Below are 27,504 nucleotides of genomic sequence, written 5' to 3' on the forward strand. Positions count from 1 at the left end.
TAAAGCAATATCATTGAGATAAGACTAGTTATTTTTTAAAGTTATTTTAAAATTAGAGATAGTTTTTAAACTTATAATGTAATCCAAATAGAATTCAATATGGGTAAAACCCAAGTGATCTATAACCCATTAATTCTCTATAATTAGGTATGTCACGTAGGAGTAAGAAACAACTCTAATTAAAATAGTTACTTTCATATATATACTAAAGTTTGCCCATGCTTTAGCATGGTTTTTTTTATTTATTAGGAATTTATACAAATATGAAAATTTTAAATATGAAAAATTAACAATGCTACATGTTCATTCATATTAACTTTAAAAAATTAATGTATTCTAGATGTTCAATTATTTACTAATTTTTAAAAATTTGTTTACATACTTTTACTATAATATGATAGTATACATCAAATAATGTATTTCATATCAAAAACTTGGATAGATATTTTTTTATAAATATTATTTTGGATAATTTAAATTTTTATAATGACCATAAACTTAGAACTATATATTCACATTTAATTAAGTAGAAAAGGTCTGGCAATCTACTTTTTGTCATCTATAACTATTTAGTTTCCAACAATATTGGTAAATATGTCGGTGTAATAGTTTATTCTCTTTTTTACATTAAGTTATTTCAAAATTAAGGGAAGAGATGATGAATAATTCAAATACTAATCAACAATATGGTAGTGAGATCCGAAGAAGAAGTGGATTTAGTGAGATCCGAATGTAGCAGCGATAGAAGAAGAAGTTAGATTAAGTGAGATCCGAATGGAAGAGGAGGGAACGGATGAAGCCCAGTCCCGATGGAGTCATGCGCAAACTAAACTATTGAAATGTTTAGCGGGCAAGAGACGTTTTGGAAACAAAAAGCTTGGGTACGATGGTTGAAGGAGGGAGAGTCGAACACTCGGTTTTTCCATACTGCCTTGCTGGACAAGTACGCCCGTCTCACAATTCGCTGGATCAAAGATTCACATGGATATCTACTCAAGGAGGAAGCAGCAATCGGTCAAGAGGCAGTTGAATACTTCAAAGATTTGCTCTCTGTCCATCAAGGATCCAATGCTGAGGTGGTGATGGAGGAGCTATTGGCTATAATCCCTCCACGGGTCATACAACAACAAAACGCAGAACTCACACAGGAGGTGATGTTGGTTGAATAAGCAAGCCATTTTTCCTTTAGATAGCATTAGTGCAGCGGGAGTCGGTAGATTCATGGGTTTATTTTACACTACCTACTGGGAAATAATATCTAGGGACTTGCTGCAGGCGGTTAGGGACTTCTTTTGTGACATCCCCATCCCAAAAGGTGTTGCCAACACCTCAATTGTGTTACTCCCAAAAAATGAGCAACCGTCAACCTTCACGGACTTTAGACCAATAAGCCTTTGTACCTTCTTCAACAAAATCTTCACCAAGGTCCTAAGCACTAGAATGAAACCGCTTATGCTGGAACTAATCTCCCCTGAACAATCTGCTTTCGTGCAAGGGCAGGAAATATCTGATAACATTCTCCTGACCCTGGAGATGTTGGGATCGATTGACAAAAAAGTACGGGGACACAACATGGTTCTAAAAGTAGACATAATGAAAGCCTTCCATGTTGCTATGCAAATTTGGCTTTAGCCTTTGGTTTACGTCCTTGGTAATGAACAACATTAGAGGAGCATTGTTCTCAGTACTGATAAATGGTAAACAGCTTGGTTTCTTCCAAAGTGCATGGGGGATTAAGCAAGGGGACCCTTTCTCCTCCTCCTTATTTTTACTGGTTGCAGAGGCTTTGAGCCACAGGGCTAAAGGGCCTACTATCATTAGCCAAGCTTTTGCCATTTAGTTTACCACGGGGCTGCTTCCCAATCACACACCTAAGTTACGAAGCCGATGTGCTCATTTTTATGAGGGGACAATGGGCGGATATCAAAACCATGCTAGAATTTCTAGACCTATACCAAACGGCCTCATGGTAAAGAGTTAATAAAGCCAAGACTTTTTTCGTAATATCTTCGAGATGCTCTACTACTAGGTTAGGGCTGCTTTCCCACTGGTTGGGAATGAGATCTTGTCAACTGGCTTTTCAATACCTTGGCTGCACAACCTCCAAAGAATGGTTGCACAAGACGCATTTCAAGCATCTAATAGATAAGATAAGGTCAAAGCTTGTAGGCTGGAGGAATAAAGTTTTATCGGCCGGAGGTCTTATGATTCTGATCAAGCATGTTCTCTTGGCTATTCCTAAATACATGATGGCCACTTTGGAGTTCCCCAAAAAGTGTCCTGCGCCACATGGAGAGCATATTCGCCACCTTTTTTTGGGGAGAGTTAGAGGGAAAAGACAAGAAACATTGGAGGGAATGGAAGAAGCTATGTAAGTTAGTGAAGGAGGATGGCTTAGGGTTTATGAGTCTAGAAGATGTGATGAGAGAATTTGGAGGCAGGCTTTGGTGGCATCTTCAAACCACCTGCACGCTTTGGGCTGGATTCATGATTGCAAAATATGGGCATTATGCTCATCATATCTCCTAGGTGGAAATGACTTCGTGAGGCTCAAAAACATGGAAGCACATGCTCCGAATTTGGGATTTTATCGAAGAGAGCTCACAAAGATTGATCAAGGATGGGAGCAGCTCTTTCTGGTTCAAAAATTGGTTGGGAACGGGCCCCCTCGCTGATGAAAAGACCGATATTCCCCAGCTGACTATGCGAATTACGGATGGTTTGGTTGATGGGTCTTGGAGATTAGGGGAAGCCAAAAATGTCCCGTTGGCCAACGAGCTGCATGGTGTACTATCATCCCGACTGACTCTCTCCCAGGGGGAGGATTTGCTAGCTTGGTGTCCCTCACCTAACGGAGATTTGAGCATCTTCTTAACAATCCAGAAGCTGTCCTCCCGGGGCTCTGTCACATTTTTCCGAAGGATGATCTGGGATAAGCGTATTCCACTACGAGTTTCCATTTTCATGTGGAGGCTATTGAACTCTCTGCTCCCATTTCCAGACATTTTGAGAAGGTTCAGCTTTCATCTACCTTCGAAATGTCTCGTGTGTCCGAATGAGGAATCCTTGGAACATGTCTCCTTGACTTGTGAAAAAGCATTGTCAGTGTGGAGGAGCTTTGAAATGAATTTCCATTTAAATCCTTCCCTGGCGGATGACGTTGTCCTGAAATTGCAGGGTTGGTGGGTCCGCTATGGGGGCAATAGCCTGCTAGCAGAAATAGCTCGATTGTTGCCACGCTGATTTTTTGGGAGCTCTAGAAAGCCCTGAATAAAGCTTTCTTTAAGGGGACTGTGGTTACCGCACCAATGCTAGTTAAACAAATTATCACTGACTTCAACTAATCGCCCGAGTCACGACATTTATATGTACTATGGCAGAGGATACAAGAGTACTGGGGCTACATCTTGTGCCATTTCTGCAGCACCCATACAAACCGTGCACCATGATTCTCAGGTACATTTCTTTTCCCTCTCCTTACGTGAAACTTAATGTGGACAAGTCTTCAATTGGAAACCCAGGTGACTCGGGGGAGGGGGACTAATTAGGAACGCTTCTGGGGACTTCCTTCACGGATTCTCATCCTATTATGGCTGGCAAACCAACATGAATACAGAAGCGATGGTGCTCCTCGAAGGTTTACATCTCTGTTTGGATCAAGGACTTACTCAGGCTATAGTGAAACTCAATTCTTCAACCCTACTAAACGTCGCGACTGGAGTGGCTGAATGCATGTGGCGCATCTTCTCCGTGGTCTCCCAAATCAAGGCTTTGCTGAATGCCAGATCCTTCATCCTTCAACACTGCTATAGAGAGTTGAATGCTGCTGCGGACTCTCTCACAAAACAGGCGAGTACGTCGCGCTCTTCATCCACTTATCATGCTCCCGGCTGCCCCTTTGACATTCGTGGCCTCCTCTCTCTCTAGATAAATCGAGCTTCCCCTACATTCGCACTACAAAATAGGACGGTACCTACTGTATTTTTTTCTTATTTGCATCAAGACCCATCCACATATATGTAAACGAGCAAGTACTTATTTATTTCCGCGCACATGCTAAACCCATTGTACCTTTCTTTCCATTTTGGGTGGTCAATAAAACACAAGGGGTGGCGTAAAAAAAAAGAATGAAAGCAATTTATGAAATATGTAAGATTTTAATAATTGTGATTTAAAAATGGTTTTATTATAGTTCTATGTGATAATTTGATAGAATGCAGATATCATTAAGATAAGATTAGTTATTTTTTAAAGTTATTTTGGATATTAATAAGATAAGATTAGTTATTTTTAAAATTATTTTAAAATTAGGGATAATTTTTAAACATATAATATAATATTCAATATGGGTAAAATCCAAATGATCCATAACTCATTAATTCTCCTCAGTTAGGTATGCCACATAGCAGTGAGTTTCTCAACTCTAATTAAAATAACTACTTTTATCATATATATATATATATATATATATATATATATATATATATATATATATATATATATATATATATAGGTATCGGTTTAGAAAACATGTTGATAGTGTAAGCAAAAAAAGTTTGGCAAATAATCTCTATCCAAGCAATTCAACTAGAATTTTGCCCGTGCCTTAGCACGTTCTGTGACAGCCCCACCTTCCGTTAGAACGTACCCCAAGGGTCAGCGGACCGCCTGCCCAACTCTCGTCAGGACTCACTCACTCACATTAACTTCAGAGATATCATTAATTGCAAAGTAAGGACAAAATTCTTCGAGAAATATTACAACCATCCAACTTCACAAAACATTCATACTTAGGTGTACAATGAAACAGATCAAAATACAAATAACTCAATCACCTCACCAAATATAAATAAGATGGCAATTACTTAAAATGAGGGCTACAACTTTTGAGCTCACTATTCTTTGGATGCCAAATCAATAGCACTATAATTCTTCAAAATAACACGAACACGCTACAAATCATCCGAATATACAAACCAAAGTACAAGCCGAAAGCTAAGAACTTGAATAACTAGTACTATAATACAGTATCGGCCAAATACAAGTTTAAAATTCCTAATACAATTAGTACTATTCTTGTCTCTCTCATCCCGTACCCTGTTAAGGAAAACAAATAAAGAGATGAGCTAGAAGTTCAGCGAGATTCCAAGAAAACATGCAGTCAAATTGGCAAAATATCTTTCATATATCTCAAAATCTTAGAACGAAAATAGTAAACAGTTACAAACAGAGTCATTAACAGCTCAAACATTCAAATAAGCAATTTTGCACCAGCAAGGAAGGATATGTTACCGATACGGTGGCTTCCACCAGGTTCTGGGCAGAGCGCCCACCCAGGATTCAAACATTGATACAGCTGATGTGCACCCGCTAGATTTCAAGCGTAGCACTTAGTCCTATACAGTGTTCCACTTGCAGCCAATTTCACAGTAACATCTTCCAAGTCCGTTGACATTTGAAATATAGTAACAAGTCTAGTAGAATACCGCTTATCTCCAATCTCTGTCCACCGATCAACCCCCTATCGGGCTCGAACAACAAGATAACAGAGATGGTAACAGAGGTAGTAATACTCGAGTATACCCAAGTAAGAACAAGTATGGTCGACGAGATAACTCTTCAATCGATTTAATCAAGATAGAAGTACTGAGACGGAAATGAGAGGCAACTCTCACTCGAATTGAGTGTGGTACATGCTGCCGCTCAACACTTACAAGTCAAGCACAAGCGCAAACACAAGTACAGGTCAATCAAATTCAAGCAAGTACAGGATCATTCAAGAAGGGGAGGACGAGTGTGATAAAGTATACCCTCGCTTCATCAAGTTCAATGTTCAACACATAACACGTGGTATCATTCAAATCAAGATACCAGAAACATGCACTTGGCACTCACATCAATTCACTTGTAAATAAGATATCAAGAATTCAGTTAAGTTAGGTAGAGTACGATAAAGTACACACTCGCCTAAGTGGTAATAAGCCAATTCAAGCAACAAGTCATTTTTGAATCACAAGTAGCATGGAACATACAGTTGAAACACTCACCAGTTCAAAGCAGTGCAACGATAACATTCGTCTCCGAGTGGCTCTCGAATACTACCAAACCTTAAGAGCAACTAAGGTAAAAGATATTTATGGTCTAACTATCCAAAACTTAGGTGAACGAAGTTCACATTTTAGATTCAACTATGGGCCATACACCTATCCAAGTTGGCCTCTTATAACACAAGGGTTCAAAGATAAATTTGAAAGTGCAATTCAAGGAGAATCCAAGTACATACTAGGGCAATGATTCAAGTAAGTTATTGGTGTGAAAAGTGAACACTTAGACTCAAAATATGAAAGAGACCAAAAGAGGAAAATTTAGATATTTATAAGTCATGAAATTTAGCAAAATATACTTAAGATATACACACAACTTTTGGAAGAAAAACAACCAACCTTGAGTTTAAAATTGGGCAAACGAAACTAAAGAGCATGATAGAAGAACCATTACTTTTCCTCTTGCTTTACACATGGTTTTGTCAAAATTTCACCTTATACACCACCATCAAAATGAACTCAAGCAATCACGTGTAACCTAAGTCTAACCAACCCAGAATCATCTCTCTTATATCACTTATTTCACAAGAAAGGAAGTAGTAAAAATTTCATCAGCACTTCCCCTTATTTTCTTTACTTTTTCATCCAAACTCAACACCAATATTCATATCAATCCAACCTCAATCACAACGACAATTTACAAGCTATAAAGTACACTTGTTTAAGACTACAAAATCATCCAATATAACAATTTTCTAGCTCAAAAACCAAAGCTGAAATTTTGAAACCCTAAGCTGAAATTTTGAACTACAAGCTGAAATTTTTCATAGGCAAGCCAAAATAACATATAAATGCTAGAAGATTCACATGGCAAAGCTACTAGATCATAGCCAAACTCAAACCATCATATTAAAGCTGAAATTTCACCATCAAAGCTGAAATTTTTGAATCACCACTCAAACCATGAAATTTCTCATGAAAACTACCAAAATCAAACCTTAAATCTACTCATATGCAAGTATTAAAAGAGAAGATGGTTCCTTGATGTGGTTACCTTGAAACCCTAGGAAGAAGTGGAAACCAAGTGCTTCTTTCTCCCAAATCTTTCTACCAAAGCTCTTAATCCTCCCTAAAGGTCACTTTTTATGGAGTAATTTGCAAGATTTAGATGACAACTCAAGATTCAAGCAAGAATTAGAGGTTGAAGATGAAGTTTCTCTTCCCTTTTCTCCTCTCAAAGTTTCGGCCAAGAAGGGTAAGAAATTGAAGTGTTTTTTGTCAAATTTTGTTTTAGTAAAGGCTAAAAAAGGTTGTAGTCAAAGTCAAAGGTCCAAAGCTTGTGCGGCAAATGTCCTCCAACGGTTAATCATCATCCTTTTGTCTTCCTATCACTAAAATGTCTTGCCAACCTCTAATTATCCCTTAACACCTTATAAAATATTATCCCTTTGTACAAAACTCCGCCTAATCTTAAAAAATTTATTGCACATACCACACTAGTGGGTCCTACGTCCATAATGCACCACGAACTTATCATGCACTGACTTATAGTAGAAAAATGATTAAAATCTTGACTCTTTTATAAAATATATGAGAAATTAAGGAAATAAAGTAAAGTAAGAAAACGTACTCAAAGAAATAAGATAAAATAAAAATAATTTTCGGGTCCTCACACGTTCTTTTTTTATTTATTGTGAATTTATACAAATATAAATAATTTAAATACAAAAATTAACAATAATCCAACATGCTCATCTATGTTAATGTATTCTAATTTAAATGTATTAATTTAAATATATTTAAAAAATTAATGTATTCTAAATGTTCATTATTTACTAATTTTTAAAAATTTATTTACATACTTTTACTATAATATGACAGTATACATCAAATAATGTGCCCCATATCAAAAACTTGATAGATATTCTTTTTTTATGAATATTCTTTCAAATAATTTAAATTTTATAATGACCATAAATCTAGTACTATGTGGTCATCTTTAATTAAGGAGAAAAAATCTAGCAATTCATTTTCTTCATCAATAAATATTTAGTTTCTAACAATTTATTGTTAGAAAATTTGTCGGTCATATTTAGTTTCTAACAATAAATATTTAGCTTCTAACAGTTTTTATAGTCATATTAGTAAATCTGTCAGTGCAACAGTTAATTCTCTTTTGTACACTAAATTAATTCAAAATTAAGGAAAAAATGATGAACAATTTGAATACTAATTAATGGTATGGTGGTGAAAAGAAGTAATTTGGGATATGTAAAATTTCAATAATTGTGATTTGAAAAAGGTTTTACTATATTTCTATATGTAATAATTTGATAAAAAGCAGAATCATTCAGATAAAATTAGTTGTTTTTTAAAGTAATATCATTGAGATAGGATTAGTTATTTTTTAAAGTTATTTAAAATTAGAGACAATTTTTGAACATATAATATAATCCAAATAGGATTTAATATGGATAAAATCCAAGTGACCTATAATTCGTTAATTCTCTTCAATTAGGCATGCCATGTAAGAGTGAGAAACAACTTTAATTAAAATAGCTACCTTCATATATATATACACACACACACACACACACACACACACACACACAAACACACACATATATATATATATATATATATATATATATATACTAGAACTTTGCTCGTGCCTTAGCACAATCTTTTTTTATTTATTGTAAATTTATACAAATTTGAATAATTTGAATACAAAAATTAAGAATCCTATATATTCATTCATATTAACTTTAAAAAATTAATGTATTCTTCAATTATTTACTAATTTTTAAAAATTTGTTTACATACTTTCGCCATAATATGATAGTATACATCAAATAATGTATTCCATATCAAAAACTTGGTAGATGTTTTTTTATAAATATTATTTTAGATAATTTAAAATTTTATAATGACCATAAACGTAGAACTATATATTCACATTTTATTAAATAGAAAAGATCTGACAATCAACTTTTTTTCATCAATAAATATTTAGCTAATGAGGCCAAGGAATTGGGGCATTAAGCCTTACCTATACTGTGGCGACCCCACTTCCCCCTAAGGCGAACCAGAGGGTTGGCGGGCTGTCTGCCTAACTCTCGCCAGGACTCACACAAGCAAACTATCCAACTCCTTCCGAAGAATAACCTAAACTATTACAACACCGTTTCCTTCCAAATAGGCTGAAGACTAAAACCACATTAACTTCAGAGATAACAGCATTTTTAAGATAGCCAATCGATTCTTATAATACATTACGGATTACAATCCATGAAACAAATATACAGTCCAAATAACAAATTCAGGGTTTACACTTTTCCAGCTTCAAGTGGCAACCCAAAACAAAACTACATTGTTTAATTCGAATTACATTCATAACAAGTAAAGGAGATTTCAAGTCTTTCTCAAATACCAGGACCTGTCAAGGAAAACAAATAACGTGGGGTGAGCTAAAGTTCAGTGGTGCCCTAGAACATGCAATCCCGTAAATCAAACAGCGAGTAATAATTTCAACAAGATTAAACAATTAGGAAAGCGTATAACAACACAAGGTAGGATACAGGACTCTCAGGAGCCATTCTCCTCGCTTGATCAAAATTTGTCGTAGCTGACCCTCCGTCAACTTTCACTACCTAAAGTCCATGTAGATCTTTTTATTTTTCTTATCTCCGACCAACTTATCATACCCCTGTACCGGGCCCGAACGCCAAACAAGAGAGTGGTAATACTCGAGTATACCTTAGGGACTGGTCGATGAATTCATCCAACGACGTTACGTCCAACAAGAGATTAGGGACTAGTCGAGGAATTCATCCAACGACGTTACGTCCAACAAGAGATTACCAGGTCAGGGTAAGAGTCCTTTCCACCCTTAAGGTGTAGTACACTCCCCTGCCTAGTGATTAACAAGTGCAAGCAAGTATTCATGAAAACATTTCAAGCAAGTCACCACTCGAACGGCTAGTGTGATAAAGTACACACTGCTCATTTCGATGGATCAGAAACCATTTTTTTTCCAAATATCACATATCAAGTCAAGAAAGCGCTTTAATCAAGTAAGCATAGAACAAGCAGGGACACTCACCAAGAGTGAAGTCACAAATCAAGTTGGGAATCAAAATCCGCGTCCTCGCTAAATCCTAGAAAACCAAGTTTTAAGAACTATAAGTTTTCTATTCAAGTTCTAGGTTTATAAATATAAAATATTCTCTAGTATATAAATAGTTTATTTTCTCGAAATAATTCGACAATCCACTTAAGATTAAAACTAGTAAAAGTAGCAAAATATTCCGTATAGTTTCCTTAAATTACTTTTCTTTCTAAAGATGTAACTAGAGCTACTTTACTTGAATAAGTTTGCTTGCCGAAAAAGTTTTCCTCTAGAATAGCTAGCCAGGACAATTTTTAAAGAAAGAAAAGGAAATAGAATAAAACCTAGGGTTTTAAAAACTAGTGCAATCATTTTTTAAAGGTAATAAAGCTAGTTTAAGCGAAAGAAAGAACTAGCTGGTTAGCCAGGTTTTAAAAGTACCGACACTTGAATTTTTAGCATTATTGTGTTATGCTTAGTCTTTATAGCTTATAATCTGCCCAACCTCAACCAACATAACTGTTACACCATTCCAGAAAATGATCTCACGAAAAACCTTAACTAATTCGGCCAGCGACCGTATACTATTTCCAGCAATAAAACGGTTAACTTATAATGCTTTGTCCATAATTTTTCTTCAGTTTTTACTTCAATTCAACAAGTAAAAAGTGACTAGCAAGCCACAAAATAGTCTTAAGCATCCAGCATGAAAGTTTCAGCTATAATTCGAAGGAAAACTGATCGGATGCTCAATCCCCTTCTCTTGGCCAAATTTTCTCGAGTAATCTCTTCCGTTTATGTTCAAATTTTTCATGCATGTCCAGACCAAACCAATATAACCGAAAATCACAATTCAAACATCAGTTTCGCTAGGGGTTCATCAATCATTAGCCCTAGGTCTCAACAAGTTCAATTCTAATCAATATTAAGCAAAGGTAGTCCAAAACGTCAAACAAATCCAACCAAAATTTTACTCTTGCAAAAATTAATCAAATGGCCAAGAGCTTCATCAATCACTAGCTCTTGGTATCCAACAATTACTTCTTACAACAATTTAACGAAAATTTTCAAAGATTAAAAATCAATAACATGTATTTGAAACCAAGGACAAGATTTGCAACAACCTTTTTTTTTCCAAGATTGCAACCAATAATCCTCATTACACATAACAATTACAGATTAAACATTATCCAGCCATTTTTTTTTTCCAAAATATCCATTCCAACGCCAAGAAATTCCATCGGCTAAACCGCAAGTGGTTTATCCACCGAGTAACTTCCATGTCAACATTTCAGCCATAAAATCAAATGGTCACCCCAAAATTTCACATGCATGACCATCTTAATATATTCTAAAGTGAAATCAACCAACTAGAACTAATAACATGTAATTCCAGCAGTTAATTCCATCAAAAATTTAACGCTTGTGTAAATCACTTAAATAGCCAAGAACTCAACCCAAAAACATGAAGAATGTCACGGCGGCTTAACTCTCAAGCAATTCTAAAAATTCAGATTTTTTTTCTTCTTCTCTTTTTTTTTTCCACGGCTCAACAGCCACATGCGTGGCTATCTTACGATATTATAAAGTGCAATCAACAAGTATAGGATATTTTACAGCGAATCAAACTTTAATGTAACAATCTGGAACCCAAAATTTGCAAAAGAAATCTGGAAAAATTCTTTCTTCTTCCCTCGGCTAAGCTGAGAAATTCCAGCACTTTGCTTCAACATTTTTGGTCAATTCAACCAACAAATCAAGTGTTTCACATCTATATATCTTATAAGACTTTAAAACAACATATTTCATGCATTTCCAAGCATTATTTTCCAAAGAAAAATTCCCAAAAATAACTGCAAAATTCCAGTTTCACTCCCTCGGTAAATCACATAAATTTTCCAGCACTTAGTTGGTCTTAAATCCGAATTTACCTCGGTTGAATCATTGTGTTGAGTACCCACAACTAACATGCAAGGCTACTTAATGGAGTTACTATCATTTCTAGTTTAAATCAAGTTCGGACAGCAACTATTATCATCCACAATTCCAGAATTTTGTTCAACCATTCTCGGATGATCTTGCATGCAGCAAATTCTTTTGTTTCATCTTTATTTCTTGCTTAGCCGACTGATTATCTTCATGCAAGACTTAATCATCTAATTTTTACTTAGCTAATTACATTTATAAGCTCAGATTGTCACAAATAAGCAGATTAAGGACTGCATTTCCTGAACAGGCTCTCGGCAAAACCATCTCCGTCAAAATCAGATTTCTTATCCTTTGATTTCATCGTCCAAGTGCTTAACCATCACATGCAAGCTCTTAAACAATCTCATCTATCTCTAATTAGCTAGTCTAGGACCAGAGTTTACCTCAGTTTGAAGCTTAGCTCACGCAACAAGAAACTGAATTTTTTCTTTCTTGGCTCACTCTCGGTCAGCACAGGATTGCAGCCTGCCAACTCCCTCTCTTGCTCAAGCTTGCACGCGGAATGGGATGGAGGATGATCGCAGCTGGTTGAGGTTGAAGAAAGGAATGGAAGCTCTAGGCAGTGAGGAAGAGGATGATAAAACTCACGCGGTTATCTCTCACACTCACTCGCGAACAATTTAAGAAAGCAACTTGTGCAACTTCCTCCCCTCCTTCATTCGCTAACTCTCTCGGCTGGAGCAAGGAAACAAGACACCAGTTTTTTTCTCTCCACTCTCTCTACTTTTCTCTCGGCTAAATGGAGCAAAACATAGGGAAACTCTGACTAATGTTTCTCTTAAAATTGCAGTAGCTTTCACTCTTCCTCTCAGTTGAAGCTAATCAGTGAAGAAGCTAACAAAGTTTCTCTTCCTATCCTTCACTTTAGCTCTCGGTTTTTGGTCGGTTAAAGAATGCAAAAATGGGAAAGCTATTCAGATGCTCTGTTTTCTCTCTCGGTTGTTGCTGCCTAAGAAAAAGGCAGAGTTCTCTCTCTCACTCTTTCACACGGCTTTGGGTATGAAGATGGAGTGAAAGCTTTGCTCTCTATTTCTTTCTTTTATTTCCCCTCAGCCGTTAATATCAAGGTAGGAACACAAGGCTTCTTTAGTTAGTGGTTTGATGATTCCTAAGCTTTCCACTCAATCCATAGTCCACTGGTCGCATGGTGAATTTGCTAGAGTGAAGGGTTAGTTTAGTCCTTTTACATTATATCATTTATTTTACCAAACTGAAAATTTTCCTTAACTCACTTGTTAACTCCTAATCTTATTTCTATCTCCTTAATATCATAAGTTCTCACACATTTAATTTTTAGGAAATCAATAAAACAAGTAGCTTAGCACTAAAATATATTTAATTCATACCAGTTACGGTATACCCCATGTTTTTATTTGGTTCATACAGTTTGTTTTATACGTTTTAAATTTAAACGTTTAATTAATCTATGAATTAGTATTTAATAATTCTAACGGCGAAAATGGAAATAATACATGCCTGGTTAATTCGAGATGGAAGAAAGCTAATTAAATCTTTTCACATCTTGTCCGAATTTTCACTTAAGTCCTCATTCGTAATCTAATTCCGAAAATTTAGCCCAAATGAAATTTGACTACTTACTAGTATACTAATCTCGCAAAAATTTCAATTATCGAGATTTTAACATCCTAAGTGTAATTATAAAGGGTTTTGACCTAGAATCGATTCCATCTTAATTCTAAGGTTTCCGATGGCACTTAACATTATTAACACTTAAAATTAGCTATCGACATTCAAGGAATTAATATTAAGGCAATAAATAATCTACATCAAGAAATATTAATTTATCTTGACAAAACCAAGTACTTTAATATTTTGGCACAATTATATTATTTATCACATAAAAATTGTTTTTACGCACTTATTTAAAGACAAGTAGAAATAATGCTAGAATTTATTAAAGAATCAAAATGCAAGTGAAATATGCATGAATATATATATATATATATATATATATATTTTCGGGGTTCTCACATATACTATTATGGTTTATCCATGAAGATTGTCAGTTGGAATTGTAGAGGAGTAGTTAATTGTAGTTTCAGACGGAACCTCAAGGGGTTGCTTAGAAGTCAAAATTCACAATCCAAAACCCCAGAGCAATAGCTTTTCTTCTAATTTCTTTACCTATAAGAGCTAGCTCAAGTAAGTGTAACGACAGCAGCACTTGTTCTGATTTTGAATTGAAAAATCTGTCGGTGTAACAGTTTATTCTCTTTTTTGCACTAAATTATTTCAAAATTAAGGGAAGAGATTATGAACAATTCGAATACTAATCAACGATATAGTGGTGAAAGAAAGTAATTTATGGAATATGTAAAATTTTACTAATTGTGATTTGAAAAAGATTTTACTATAGTTTTATGTAATAATTTTATAAAATGTAGATATCATTAAGATAAGATTAGTTATTTTTTAAATTTATTTTAAAATTAAGGATAATTTTCAAACATATGATACAATATTCAATATGGATAAAACCTAAATGATCCATAACTCATTAATTCTCTTCAATTAGACATGCCAAGTAAGAGTGAGAAACAACTCTAATTAAAATAACTACTTATATATATATATATATATATATATATATATATATATATATATATATGAATAAAATTTAAATGACCCATAACTCGTTAATTCTTTTCGATTAGACATGTCACATAGGGGTGAGAAACAACTTTAATGAAAATAGTTACTTCCATATACATATATATATATATTTATATATATAGATTCCAATTGAAACTAGTATTGCAACCCATGCCAATGCACAAATTTACTTTTAATATAATAATAATAGTAAATGAATTATTTATAATAGTTACATAAAAAGGTTAAAAAAATCAAAAGAGTGCTATTTTAGTGTCTAATTTATATTGTATTCGTGTACCTTATCTAAAACCACAGCATATATTAAAAGTATGAACAAAGGTCACAAAAATATCTAAAGAAATACTAAAAGCACACCAAACAAAAATTGTTACCCCACTCTTCCATATTCTCTTTTTTTTTGTGTCACTTCCCATTAACATTCTCCTAATTTTCATTACCTTTTTCCTCACCTTTCTAACCCAAATTTCCCACATCCCTCCAACTCTTCTCTCTCCCACAAACTCTACCTTTCTTTCACCCTACCTTGCTTCTATTAAATTGTGCAATTTTGTACCTAATTTTGCAACCTTTTTACTTCCTATCTTGTTACTCTTTTCACCCATATATAATTGTAAATAATGACCAATTTTTCAACTTGTTCTTCAACAAATGAGTATAGGTATGCAATTTTATTAACTTCAAATGGATAACCCAATTAAACTCAATAATTAGTGGCTATTAAATGGATACATTGAGACTACCTATTTAGACCTAATTAAATTAGACATAGATTCAAATTCATTAGTAAATAAATTTAAATCACTACAAATTTAATAATTATATTCTACTTTTTACAAAGGCATATTAAATGTTCTTTTCCTATTCTTTAATTTTTAATTTTTGTTAAATTTTATCCGACTTCCTTCCTTCCTTCCATCAAAGTTTAATTAACTCATTAAGCGTTAATTGATTTCTTACATTCACACCTAAATTATTTTGAGATTCTTGTAGAGTGACAAAATTGAAACTTCTTATGATCACTACTATTGGTTCTTCTGTGTAATTTTTTTATTTTTAGGTAAAAATTTATTTATTAATGTAATGTGTTCTTATTTTTGTTGATTACAATGATATCTTATTTTGTTGCTCAAAGAATATGAGAGAAAAAATAAATAAAATTTTTTAGTGGATTGTAAATGGGTAAGATAACCAAAACCATGAAAAATTATGTCAGTTTAACTCACATAAATCACCCATTTTGATAGTTTTATCCCAACCTACAACTATAGCTCCCCAACTCTATACTCCTTTTATTCTTTAGGATTCATTACCTTACTTTTACCCTTCCCAACCCTATACTCCAATCTTTCTATTCCTTTTATTATTTAGAATTTATTACCTCACTTTTCAAGTGTTTTTTTTTTCAAATAAAGAGTTACAATTATAGTCATCAAGGAAAAGTAATTAAGTATAACTTTGGTGAAATCCTACTATTTTTTGTGACAATCACCCAAGATAATTGTTTAAACAAATATTTATTTTAAAAATTTTTGATAAACACTCCAAAAAACAACCATCTAAATGCCCCTTTTATTAATTTAAAATTGATATAAAATTTTTTTTATGTGCACTTTCATTATATGCAAAATTATTCAGATAAAGTATTGCGCATATCAAATATTATCTAGATAACGTTGTATGACAAATGTTTATTTCATAAGTTGGAATAATCGTCTAATTGGATAAGTTTAAGGCTGCAATAGGTAAAATGGGTAAAGAATGGTTATAATTGGATATGTTATCTGAATGTTTGACAAATCTATGTATATATCTAGAAGGAAAATGCTAAAAATGTTACTATATAAATGATTAAAAAATAGGACTAATCACATTTAGATTTGACAAATCAATCTTTACTAATCAAGGAATAAAATGGGCTAAAGTAATAAAGTTGTAATGGTGTGAATGATTTTAATATGGAACTAATCAAATTATCCAAATTTATTTTCTTTACTTATGGAAGGAAAAAGGGGTTAAAGTTTGAAAATAAATTATAACGATTTATTAAGCACTCATTTGAAGTGGGAAAAAAGTTTTAAATTTTTAATTTGAATTGTCATAGAATTAATTGTAAATCACTATTTCAAACTTTTTAATTGAATTTAGGGTTAATTCCACTTTGTCCCCCCAAACTTTGGATGATTACCCACTTCAGTCGCTAAACTTCAAAATGGGACACTTAAGTCCCTAAACTTATAAATACCTCCCACTTAAGGAAAATTGTTAACAAATCCTGAATGCTGTTGGTGGTCGAAGTGTCTCATTTTATAAGGATTTAGGGATTTAAGTGTCCCATTTTATAAGTTTAGGGACTTAAGTGGGAGGTATTTATAAGTTTAGGGACTTAAGTGTCCCATTTTGAAGTTTAGGGAATGAAGTAGGTAATCGTCCAAAGTTTGGGGGGACAAAGTGGAATTAACCTTTGAATTTATATATTAAAATAATTGAAAATTTTAGAAAAAAAGTACGAGAGATTTGGAAGCCATTTAAGAGGCATTCACTAATACCTCTCCTGCTTATACATATAGATATAAATACCACGTTTCCTTGTTTTGCCTAAAAATGAACCCAAAAAGCAGCCTGTTACACATGAGACATCGGCTTCGTTTGGATTTGCAATTATTTTCAAAAACTATTTTTGTCTTTGTGTGACACAAATACTGTGAACCAATAACAATTTAGTGCACAGTGAAACTGAGGCAGACCTACGTCGTTTTTGCACAAAGTCCCAATTGTGTTGTATTTGGCAGCACTGACTACTCAACCCTAAAACACAACCTATTCCCAATTGAGACAGAAAGCCGCTTCAATCTAAACTCTGCTTTTCTCTCCTTCTACTGTCGGAGATCTAAAGAAAGCTCTCCGACTGAGTTGTGTCTTTCCCCCGCTCCTCACACGTTTTCATACATTTGGCATGCCGACTCATTGCGAGAGTTCGAGAGGCATCAAGGAACTCCTCACCCATTTGCGATTCTGTCAGTCGACCCACTCCCATCGTTTGCTGATTTCGGTTCGACATCACACTGACAGATAACCAGAGTACGATGGAATTCTCATTCCTTACCTATTGAATTTGCTTTTGTGGTAAGTCTCCATTTTGTTTACTGGATTGCAAATAGTTCCATAGGCTTTCATTTTTTTTTCCTTTCCATTAAATAAATGGTTTAAATTACAATCGATCTTTGCTATTTTTAGGGTATAATCTACTCTACTATTAAACATGAGAGCAATTCATCCAAGTTGTTTGCTGCTTCTTAGTAGAAATTCAACACCCCACCTGTTTGTTTGCTGATGCTTAGCTTGCTACCCAAAAAAACTAATTTACTTTTGTCGTATGTTTTCCCCTTTTATCTTATTTTGAAAATGTAAATTATGTGCTTTTACGCTTAATGTTTCTCATACTTTGCATTGGAGATTTTATTGTTCTGGTTGGCAGTGGCTTCTCATCTTGGGGTTGTGCTGCCAAGTGCCAATGGTTTGCCAATAAGCAGTGCCGTAAATCAGCTAGCAAATGATTGCACAGACAATAATGTTTCTTGAATTCCAAGGTCCTAGTTAGTCTCAATTCCGACCTGTTCCCCAGGGAACAATTAAAACCCAACTATTACTGATTAAATCCCTGATCAGGCATATCATTGACTGCTTGGTTACTTTAGCGGCTTATTGAATCTCAATCAATTAGTGCAAAATACTCCAGCTCAGTTGTTACCAGTATTGAATTTGAATCAACAAAACAAGCAAGAAATATTTCTATGGCTGCAGATTATGCAAAATCATAGTACCATGGCAGGTTGAATATTAGTATTTGGATAGGAGGTGGATTTGTAGCTTGAGTTAGAGCTTTCTACTGTGGTTTTCCATATCACGTACAAGGATTTTGTCTTGCCTTATTTAATTGCAAACTGAACTCATGTTGCCATAATATTCTTCTACTACTGTGTTTTTTCCTCAATGTCACTGGCTGATGCTATTTAAGGCATGTAATTTTTTTTCCAACTTCTGATACACGTTGTAGGCTGTCTAAATTCATACTTCGTGGAGTGCTAAAAAACAAGTTGATCTGACTTGTATGGTTGCCGCCATTTAAGGCTACATGCCCCCTATTACCCGCCGTGCTACCAAAGGTATATTTGTTTAGTTCCCCTTTGTTCAATGCCTTGCCTATAGATAGTAATTTTTTTTCTTATCAAACCAGCATTGAAACTGAATAGCATCCAGACTACTCGTTCATTCATTTCTGCTTGGGGGGAAAATGATTCGAAGCAATGCATTTCTAACTACTACAAGGTAATTCTTGCTCCTCCTACTGTTTTGTTATTATTAATTATGTCCTCTCTGTATCTTGAATAATCATGCCTGTTAATGCATTTCTTTGTTTGTTTCTAGATTTGTTTATGGGTTAATTAAGATGAAAAAACAAAGGCACGGATGTTCGGAGCGTGTGCATTTCTCTAGGGAGCACGAAATTTCCGTTGCCCAGCACCTTGTCAACATGCATAGAGTTAATGAAATTAGGGACAATAATATTTCTAACTATGTAGTTCCCGAAATACAATGGCGGGTGAACGACCAATATGGTACCTCCTTTACAAATGATAGTATAAGAGACAAATACTATGCAATGCGAGAGTTAACCAAACTGTACATTTCCTTCAAGAGGCGGGGAATGAGATTGGATTGGAATAGCCAGAAGTTTACATTCCTTATGGACGATAACAAGTGAGTTGAGATGGAGTAGGTATAACTATTCTAATAAAGAATAGATCTGGCTGCACGTTTTTTTTCCTATTCTGGGGTAATTCGTTAACTCCCTTTTGGCTGTGTTTTTTGTACAAGGTGAACCCAAAATTTTTAAAATTTTAAAATGACTGCTTAGTCTATCATTTACTTGAAAAGTATTTATCAATCAATGTGCAACGGGAGACTTCAACTCTGGTTTCAAAAATGACCCCCGTACTTCAACCAAGGAGCAAGAGATGGAGACTGATGTATGATGTGCATGGGGAAAGGGCAGGTTGGACCATGCTGACTACGATACTGATGTACAAGTATAAGGGGCAAATGAAGAGAAAGGGAAGAAGGGTAAAGAAAACCGGAAGTCTGGTGATGCATCAAGCGGTAGTCCTATGTCTACTGCCTCCGGTTCAGTGACTGATAGATATTTTGGGGCTCTTGACACCATTGAATTACTTGTTAGTCGAAAGAAGAGTAGCAGCATGAGTGTGTCAGTAAGCTCTCCGATCAAGCATCGTTCTGGCTGAGATGGATCGAAAAAATCGGAGTACAATGTTGCCATTGCTCAACTTTGGGGATTAGAGAATGTGGCCTACGTAACCAAAATAGCCGCTGCTGAAATATTGAAGGACCCTCAAGAGCTGGCTATTTGGAATTTAGCTGGATCAGACGCCGATCGCATCACCTTTATGAAGCGTCGAGGCTGTCTCCTGCCTGAACATAGCACTCAGGAGTCCCCTCCCCACCCCCATTATAGTCGTTTGTGCATTGGGAGCACTTCTTTAAAGCTAGCCATCGTTGCCTTTGTTTGTTTATGCTTGAGACCGTTGGTTGTAGCATTTGCTACCAGAGCTCTGAGTGTTTTTTCTTGGTCTGTCATTTGTTTCTTTAAATTTACCACGCTTTGTGGCCATGATTTTGTTGAGTATTTTATAATTCTTATATTTCAGACAAGTTAACAATGAGTTGTCAGGTTTTATTCATAATGTTTGTGGCCAAATCAGCAGTTGCTCTAGTATGTTTGCATATTGCCGGCCAATACTTCCAAGCATGACACTAACTCCATTTGACTTTTATGATATCATTTGCTGCTAATACTGGCTTGTTCGTTGGTATTTACAAGGCAATTAATGACTTGCCTTTATAAGAACATATAATTTCAGATATTAACTATTTCACGTGTATAACACTTTTTAAGTCTTATGATTTATTTTTCTATTAGTCTTGATCTTGATTTATACTGCTGCCACAAACCTTGCAGATTCATCTTTGACGAAACTGAACCAATAACACTTGATGGAAAATGATTATTATGCATATGGTGGGGAAACTTCTGACGAATCGGACGAGGAGGAGCTCTTTTTGACCTTCGCCATGTTTGTTCTTCTAAGATTGACCTTATTCGACCCATACCTAAACCTTTTGCAGCGGCGACGAATTCGAGATGGTTCACGGTCAGGTGTTCAATGGGTTGTTGAGCTAATAAATGGCCATCGAGATAGAATATTCGACAACCTTCGCATGAAAACTCCTCTTTTCCTACAATTACGTGACTTATTCCTTGAACGGGGCTATTGGGAGTCGCAGCCTACACAGCAGGTAGGAATGCATGAGTCTGTCGCCATTTGCCTTTTGTGCTTGAACCATAATGAGCGATATAGGGTGCTAGTCGAGAGATTTCAACATTATTCCGAGACAGTGGATCGCCATCTACAACGCTGCTTTCGATCTCTTGTTCGATTGGGATGCGACTTGGTCAGGACAATAGATTATCACACAATTCATCCAAGAATACAGAACAGTGCGCTGTTCTGGCCATAGTTTAAGGTTAGGAATTCAAAGTCCTAGTTAGTCATTATGAAAACCTGTTAAATATGTAACACTGGTCCATGTGATTAGGATTGCATTAAAGCTATTGATATAACACACGTATCAACTTAGTATAGAGTCGAAGACATGGATCATTACCGGAACAGGCATGACGGCTTATCACACAACATTCTAACCATGTGTGATCATAATATGAGATTCACTTATGTCAGTGTAGGGTGGGAGGGTAGTGTCCATGATTCTAGGATCTTACGAGATATTTTACTTGATCCTAATTGTGCATTTCCAATGCCACCAGCAGGTACGTGAAAATTAAATCATAAATCCTGGCCTAATTGAGTTTTCTTACAACTAAATTTGAGTTGTCACAATGAACATAACTATCTGTACATGATATGCAGGCAAATATTATGCGGTGAAAGCACTTTTCAACAGACGCCATGCATCGTTAAGAAACATTATAAAACGCGCATTTGATGTCTTAAAAAAGCAATTTTCGATACTAAAGAGGCTCATGCAGAACTATTTGATGGCAACACAAAATAACATTATCCTTGTTTATTATGTCTTGCACAACTTCATACGCGATCATGTTCCTAATGACGCATATTTTGTTGAAAAAGAAACTGTTGCAGTATTGACAGATAATTTAGACTAAGACAACCAAATGTTTGAACCACAACCACTTGATATGTCGACACAAGGAATTGCTGGCTGGAATACAGATAGAAGAGCAATAGCCGATCACATGTACTATCACCAATATTAGTAGAGCCCAATTGATCTCTCTCTCGTGGGGCTTTCAAACTAGAAGGGGGATTGTTGTTGTCTTTGTAATAATTAATGTTTCCACAGACAAATTAAATAACATGTAGTTTTGTGCAACCACCGTTTTGCTTATTTTTAATTGTACCATGAACAAATTAAGTATTTTAGAAAGGATATGCAACTAAGATTGATTAAAAATTTAACTGCTGTTTTTCAAAAATAGTGAATCCAAATACGTTTATTTTTTAAAAATAATATGTTTAGGAACGACAGCAATCCAAACAACATTTACTGTTTTCCAAAAAATGAACAGTAAAATTTTTGAAAAATACCCCAAAAAATAGCTAATCCAAATGTAGCCAACATGTTTGGATTCGTTGTTTTTAAAAAATAGCAGTTAAATTTTTAATCAATCTTAGTTGCATATCCTTACTAAAATACATAATTTATTCGTGGTACAATTAAAGATAAGCAAAACGATTGTTGCATAAGACTACATGCCATTTAATTTGTCCGTGAAAACATTAATTATTACAAAGGCAACAACAATCCCTATTATAATTAGAAAGTCCCACGAGAGAGAGATCAATTGGGTTCTACTAATATTGGTGATAGTACATGTGATCGACTATTGCTTTTCTATCTTCATTCCAGCCAGCAATTCCTTGTGCCGACATATCGAGTGGTTGTGGTCCAAACATTTTGGTTGCCCTAGTCTAAATTATCTGCCAATACTGCATCAGCTTCTTTTTCAACAAAATATGTGTTATTAGGAACATGATCGCGCATGAAGTTGTGCAAGACACAATAAGTAAGGACAATGTTATTTTGCGTTGCCATCAAATAGTTCTGCATAAGCCTCTTCAGTATCGAAAATTGCTTTTTCAAGACACCAAATGTGCATTCTATAATGTTTCTTAACGATGCATGACGTCTATTGAAAAGTGCTTTTACTGCCCGCTCCTGTGGGGTTCCCCATGCGCCCTTAAAGGGAGCTATAAATCCTGGCATATTTATGTATGTCGCATCCACTGCATAATATTTGCCTGCATATCATGTACAGATAGTTATGTTCGTTATGGCAACTCAAATTTAATTGTAAGAAACTCGATTAGGCAAGGATTTATTATTTAATATTCACGCACCTGCTGGTCGCATTGGAAAGACACAATTAGGATCAAGTAAAATATCTCGTAAGATCCTAAAATCATGAGCACTACCCTCCCACCCTACCTTGACATAAGTGAATCTCATATTATGGTCACACACGGCTAGAATGTTGTATGATAAGCCTTCATGCCTGTTCCGGTAACAATCCCTATTTTCGACTCTACACCAAGCTGATACTGTGTTCCAACAATAGCTCCAATGCAATCCTAATCACATGGGCCAGTGTTACATATTTAACAGGTTTTCATAATGACTAACTAGGATCTTGAATCCCTAACCTTAAACCATGGCCAGAACAGCGTACTGTTTTGTATTCTTGGATGAATTGTGTGATAATCTATCGGTCTAATCAAGTCGCGTCCCAATTGAACGAGAGATTGAAGGCAGCATCGTAGATGGCGATCCACTGTTTTGAAAGAATGTTGGAATCTCTCGGCTAGCACCCTATGTCGCTTATTATGACTCAAGCACAGAAGGCAAATGGCGACAGACTCATGAATTCCCACCCATTGTGTAGGGTGCAGCTCCCAATAGCCCCGCTCAAGCAACAAGTCATATAATTGCAGGAAAAGGGGAGTTTTCATGCGAAGGTTGTCAAATATTCTGTTTCGATGGCCGTTTATTAGCATACAATCCATTGAGCACCTGACTGTGAACTATCTCGGATTCGTCGCCGCTGCAAAGGATTTAGGTACGAGTCGAATAAGGCCAATCCTAGAAAAACAAACATGGCGAAAATCAAAAGGAGCTCCTTCTCGTCCGATTCATCAGAAGTTTCCCCACTGTATGCATAATGATCATTTTTCATCAAGTGTTTTTGGTTCAACTTCGTCAAAGGCGAATCTGCAAGGTTTATGGCAGTAGTATAGATCAAAATCAAGACTAATAGGAAAATAAATCATAAGACTTAAAAAGTGTTATACACCTGGAATAGTTAATATCTGAAATTATATTTTCTTACAAAGTCAAGTCATTAATTGCCTTGTAAATACCAACGAACAAGCCAGTGTTAATAGCAAATGGTATCATAAAAGTCAAATGGAGTTAGTGCCATGTTTAGAAGTATTGACCGGCAATATGCAAACATACTAGAGCAACTGCTGATTTGGCCACAAACATTATGACAACTCATAGTTAACTTGTCTGAAATATAAGAATTATAAAATACTCAACAAAGTCATGGCCACAAAGCGCAGTGAATTTAAATAAACAAATGACAGACCAAGAAAAAACACTTACAGTTCCGGTAGCAAATGCTACAACTAACGGTCTCAAACATAAACAAACAAAGGCAACGACGGCCAGCTTTAAAAAAGTGCTCCCGATGCACAAACGACTATAACGGCGGTGGGGGAGGGGGCTTCTGAGTGCCATGTTCTGGCGGGAGATAGCCTCGATGCTTCATAAAGGTGATGCGGTCGACGTCTGATCCAGCTAAATTCCAAATAGCCAGCTCTTGAGGGTCCTTCAATATTTCAACAGCGGACATTTTGGCTACGTAGGTCACGTTCTCTAATCCCCGAAGTTGAGCAATGACAACATTGTACTCCGATTTCTTCGATCCATCTCGGCCAGAACGATGCTTGGTCGAAGAGCTTACTAACACACTCATGCTGCTACTCTTCTTTCGACTAACAAGCGACTCAATGGTGTCAAGAGCCCTAAAGTATCTACCAGTCATTGAACCAGAGGCGGTAGACATAAGACTACCGCTTGATGCGTTACCAGACTTTCGCTTTCCTTTACCCTTCTTCCCTTTCTCTTCATTTGCCCCTAATACTTGTACATCAGCATCGCAGTCCGCATGGTCCAACCTGGGCTTTCCTCGTACACATTGTGCAGCAGTCTCCATCTCTTGCTCCTCGACTGAATGCGGGGGTTGTTTTCGAAGCCAGAGGTGAAGTCTCCCGTTGCGCCTTGATTGACAAATACTTCCTCAAGTAAATGATAGACTAAGCAGTCATTTTGAAATTTTAAAAATTTTGGGTTCATTTTGTACAAAAAACACAGCCAAAAGGGAGTTAATGAATTACCCCAGAATAGGAAAAAAAATGTGCAGCCAGATCTATTCTTTATTAAAATAGTTATATCTGCTTTATCTCGGCTCACTTGTTATCGTCCATAAGGAATGTAAACTTCTGGCTATCCCAATCCAATCCCGTTTCCTGCCTCTTGAAAGAAATGTACAGTTTGGTTAACTCTCGCATTGCATAGTATTTGCCTCTTATACTATCGCTTGTGAAGGAGGTGCCATATTGGCCATTCAACCGCCGTTGTATTTCAGGAACCACATAGTTAGAAATATTATTGTCCCTAATTTCATTAGCTCTATGCATGTTGACAAGGTGCTGGGCAAAGGAAATTTCGTACTCCCTAAAGAAATGCACACGCTCTGAACATCCGCGCCTTTGTTTTCTTATCTTAATTAACTCATAAACAAATCCAGAAACAAACAAAGAAATGCATTGACAGGCATGATTATTCAAGATACAGAGAGGACATACTTAATAATAACCAAACAGGAGGAGGAACAAGAATTACCTTGTAGTTGTTAGAAATGCGTTGCTTCAAATCGTTTTCCCCCTAAGCAGAAATGGATGAACGAGTAGTCTGAATGCTATTCTATTTCAATGCTGGTTTGATAAGGAAAAAATTACTGTCTGTAGGCAAGACATTGAACAAAGGGGAACTAAACAAATATATCTTTGACAGCACGGCGAGTAATAGGGGGCATGTAGCCTTAAATGACGGCAATCATACAAGTCAGATCAACCTGTTTTTTAGCACCCCACGAAGTATGAATTTAGACAGCCTACAACGTGTATCAGAAGTTGGAAAAAAAATTACATGCCTTAAATAGCATTAGCCAGTGACATTGAGGAAAAAACACAATAGTAGAAGAATATTATGGCAACATGAGTTCACTTTGCAATTAAACAAGGCAAGACAAAATCCTTGTGTGTGATATGAAAAATCATAGTAGAAAGCTCTAACTCGAGTTACAAATCCACCTCCTATCCAACTACTAATATTCAACATACCATGGTACTATGATTTTGCAGAATCTGCAGCCATAGAAATATTTCTTACTTGTTTTGTTGAATCAACTTCAATAATGACTGAGCTGAAGTATTTTGCACTAATTGATTGAGATTCAATAAGCCGCTAAAGTAACCAAGCAGTCAATGATGTGCTTGATCAAGGATTTAATCAGTAACAGTTGGGTTTTAACTGTTCCCTGGGGAACAAGTCGGAATTGAGACTAACTAGGACCTTAAAAATTCAGGATGCATTATCGTCTACGCAATCATTTGCTAGCCGATTAACGACACAGCTTACTGGCAAACCATTGGCACTTGACAGCACAACCCCAAGATGAAAAGCCACTGCCAACCAGAACAATAAAATCTCCAATGCAAAGTATGAGAGACATTAAGCGTAAAAGCACATAATTTACATTTTCAAAGTAAGATAAAAAAGGGGGAAACACATGATAGAAGTAAATTCGTTTTTTTGGGTAGCAAGTTAAGTATCAGCAAACAAACAGGTGGGGTGTTGAATTTCTGCTAAGAAGCAACAAACAACCTGGATGAATTGCTCTCATATTTAATAGTAGAGTAGATTATACCCTAAAAATAGCAAAGGTCAATTGTAATTTAAATCGTTTCTTTAACGGAAAAGAAAAAAAAATGAAAACCTATGGAACTATTTGCAATCCAGTAAACAAAGGGGAGACTTACCACAAAAGCAAATTCGATGGGTAAGGAATGAGAATTCTATCGTACTCCAGTTATCTGTCAGTGTGATGTCGAACCGAAATTAGCAAACGACAGGAGTGGGTCGGTTGACAGAATCGCAAATGGGTGAGGAGTTCCTTGATGCCTCTCGAACTCTTGCAACGAGTCGGCACGCCAAATGTATAAAAACACGTGAGGAGCGGCGGAAAGGCACAACTTAGTCGAAGAGCTTTCTTTAGATCTCCAATAGTAGAAGGAGAGAAAAACAGAGTTTGGATTAAAGCGGCGTTCTGTCTCAATTGGGAATGGGTTGTGTTTTAGGGTTGAGTAGTCAGTGCTGTCAAATACAACACAATTGGACTTCGTGCAAACGACGTAGGTCTGCCTCAGTTTCATTGTGCACTAAATTGTTATTGGTTCACAGTATTTGTGTCGCAGAAAGACA

The 27,504-nt window shown here is 35.7% G+C and overlaps 5 protein-coding genes and 1 long non-coding RNA gene across 8 annotated transcripts; 4 read left to right on the forward strand and 2 right to left on the reverse strand.

Moving 5' to 3' along the window:
* Nucleotides 1-839: 839 nt before the first annotated feature.
* Nucleotides 840-1,632, forward strand: LOC113692127 (uncharacterized). The gene is made up of 2 exons (XM_072069472.1): nucleotides 840-1,151; nucleotides 1,276-1,632. The coding sequence occupies exons 1-2, from the start codon at nucleotides 840-842 to the stop codon at nucleotides 1,630-1,632; spliced, it is 669 nt and encodes a 222-aa protein (XP_071925573.1).
* Nucleotides 1,633-3,373: 1,741 nt separating this feature from the next.
* LOC140016141 (uncharacterized) lies at nucleotides 3,374-3,927 on the forward strand. The gene is made up of 2 exons (XM_072069477.1): nucleotides 3,374-3,521; nucleotides 3,617-3,927. The coding sequence occupies exons 1-2, from the start codon at nucleotides 3,374-3,376 to the stop codon at nucleotides 3,925-3,927; spliced, it is 459 nt and encodes a 152-aa protein (XP_071925578.1).
* Nucleotides 3,928-17,530: 13,603 nt separating this feature from the next.
* Nucleotides 17,531-20,531, forward strand: LOC140021309 (uncharacterized). Of its 2 annotated transcripts, XR_011825131.1 has the most exons (4): nucleotides 17,531-17,904; nucleotides 18,836-18,944; nucleotides 19,016-19,107; nucleotides 19,207-20,531. It is a non-coding gene; the product is annotated as an uncharacterized lncRNA (long non-coding RNA). The 2 variants fall into 2 exon arrangements; XR_011825130.1 differs by having other exon boundaries at nucleotides 19,016-20,531.
* A 979-nt stretch (nucleotides 20,532-21,510) lies between these two features.
* LOC140016143 (uncharacterized) lies at nucleotides 21,511-22,042 on the forward strand. The gene is made up of 2 exons (XM_072069483.1): nucleotides 21,511-21,685; nucleotides 21,786-22,042. The coding sequence occupies exons 1-2, from the start codon at nucleotides 21,511-21,513 to the stop codon at nucleotides 22,040-22,042; spliced, it is 432 nt and encodes a 143-aa protein (XP_071925584.1).
* Nucleotides 22,043-22,863: 821 nt separating this feature from the next.
* LOC113692121 (uncharacterized) lies at nucleotides 22,864-23,406 on the reverse strand. The gene is made up of 2 exons (XM_027210489.2): nucleotides 23,298-23,406; nucleotides 22,864-23,198 (listed from the first exon to the last, which is right to left on the reverse strand). The coding sequence occupies exons 1-2, from the start codon at nucleotides 23,404-23,406 to the stop codon at nucleotides 22,864-22,866; spliced, it is 444 nt and encodes a 147-aa protein (XP_027066290.2).
* Nucleotides 23,407-24,453: 1,047 nt separating this feature from the next.
* Nucleotides 24,454-27,432, reverse strand: LOC140008612 (uncharacterized). Of its 2 annotated transcripts, XM_072053442.1 has the most exons (3): nucleotides 27,063-27,432; nucleotides 25,864-25,955; nucleotides 24,454-25,238 (listed from the first exon to the last, which is right to left on the reverse strand). In XM_072053442.1, the coding sequence occupies exon 3, from the start codon at nucleotides 25,172-25,174 to the stop codon at nucleotides 24,659-24,661; it is 516 nt and encodes a 171-aa protein (XP_071909543.1). In that variant the 5' UTR covers nucleotides 25,175-25,238; nucleotides 25,864-25,955; nucleotides 27,063-27,432; the 3' UTR covers nucleotides 24,454-24,658. The 2 variants fall into 2 exon arrangements, with proteins under 2 accessions (XP_071909543.1, XP_071909538.1); XM_072053437.1 differs by having other exon boundaries at nucleotides 25,864-27,432.
* Nucleotides 27,433-27,504: the final 72 nt, after the last annotated feature.

This window comes from Coffea arabica, chromosome 1e, assembly GCF_036785885.1.
Source record: "Coffea arabica cultivar ET-39 chromosome 1e, Coffea Arabica ET-39 HiFi, whole genome shotgun sequence".
NCBI classification, from domain to species: domain Eukaryota; kingdom Viridiplantae; phylum Streptophyta; class Magnoliopsida; order Gentianales; family Rubiaceae; genus Coffea; species Coffea arabica.

Excerpts from the sequence above, each read along its gene's own strand:
- LOC113692127 (XM_072069472.1), top strand. The coding sequence starts at position 840 with ATGTTTAGCGGGCAAGAGACGTTTTGGAAACAAAAAGCTTGGGTACGA. Across the intron at positions 1,152-1,275 it reads ACGCAGAACTCACACAGGAG|GCGGTTAGGGACTTCTTTTG; the intron begins GTGATGTTGGTT and ends GACTTGCTGCAG.
- LOC140016141 (XM_072069477.1), top strand. The coding sequence starts at position 3,374 with ATGGCAGAGGATACAAGAGTACTGGGGCTACATCTTGTGCCATTTCTG. Across the intron at positions 3,522-3,616 it reads GTCTTCAATTGGAAACCCAG|AAGCGATGGTGCTCCTCGAA; the intron begins GTGACTCGGGGG and ends ACATGAATACAG.
- LOC140016143 (XM_072069483.1), top strand. The coding sequence starts at position 21,511 with ATGGATCATTACCGGAACAGGCATGACGGCTTATCACACAACATTCTA. Across the intron at positions 21,686-21,785 it reads ATTTCCAATGCCACCAGCAG|GCAAATATTATGCGGTGAAA; the intron begins GTACGTGAAAAT and ends CATGATATGCAG.
- LOC113692121 (XM_027210489.2), bottom strand. The coding sequence starts at position 23,406 with ATGAGATTCACTTATGTCAAGGTAGGGTGGGAGGGTAGTGCTCATGAT. Across the intron at positions 23,199-23,297 it reads CTTTCCAATGCGACCAGCAG|GCAAATATTATGCAGTGGAT; the intron begins GTGCGTGAATAT and ends CATGATATGCAG.
- LOC140008612 (XM_072053442.1), bottom strand. The coding sequence starts at position 25,174 with ATGGAGACTGCTGCACAATGTGTACGAGGAAAGCCCAGGTTGGACCAT.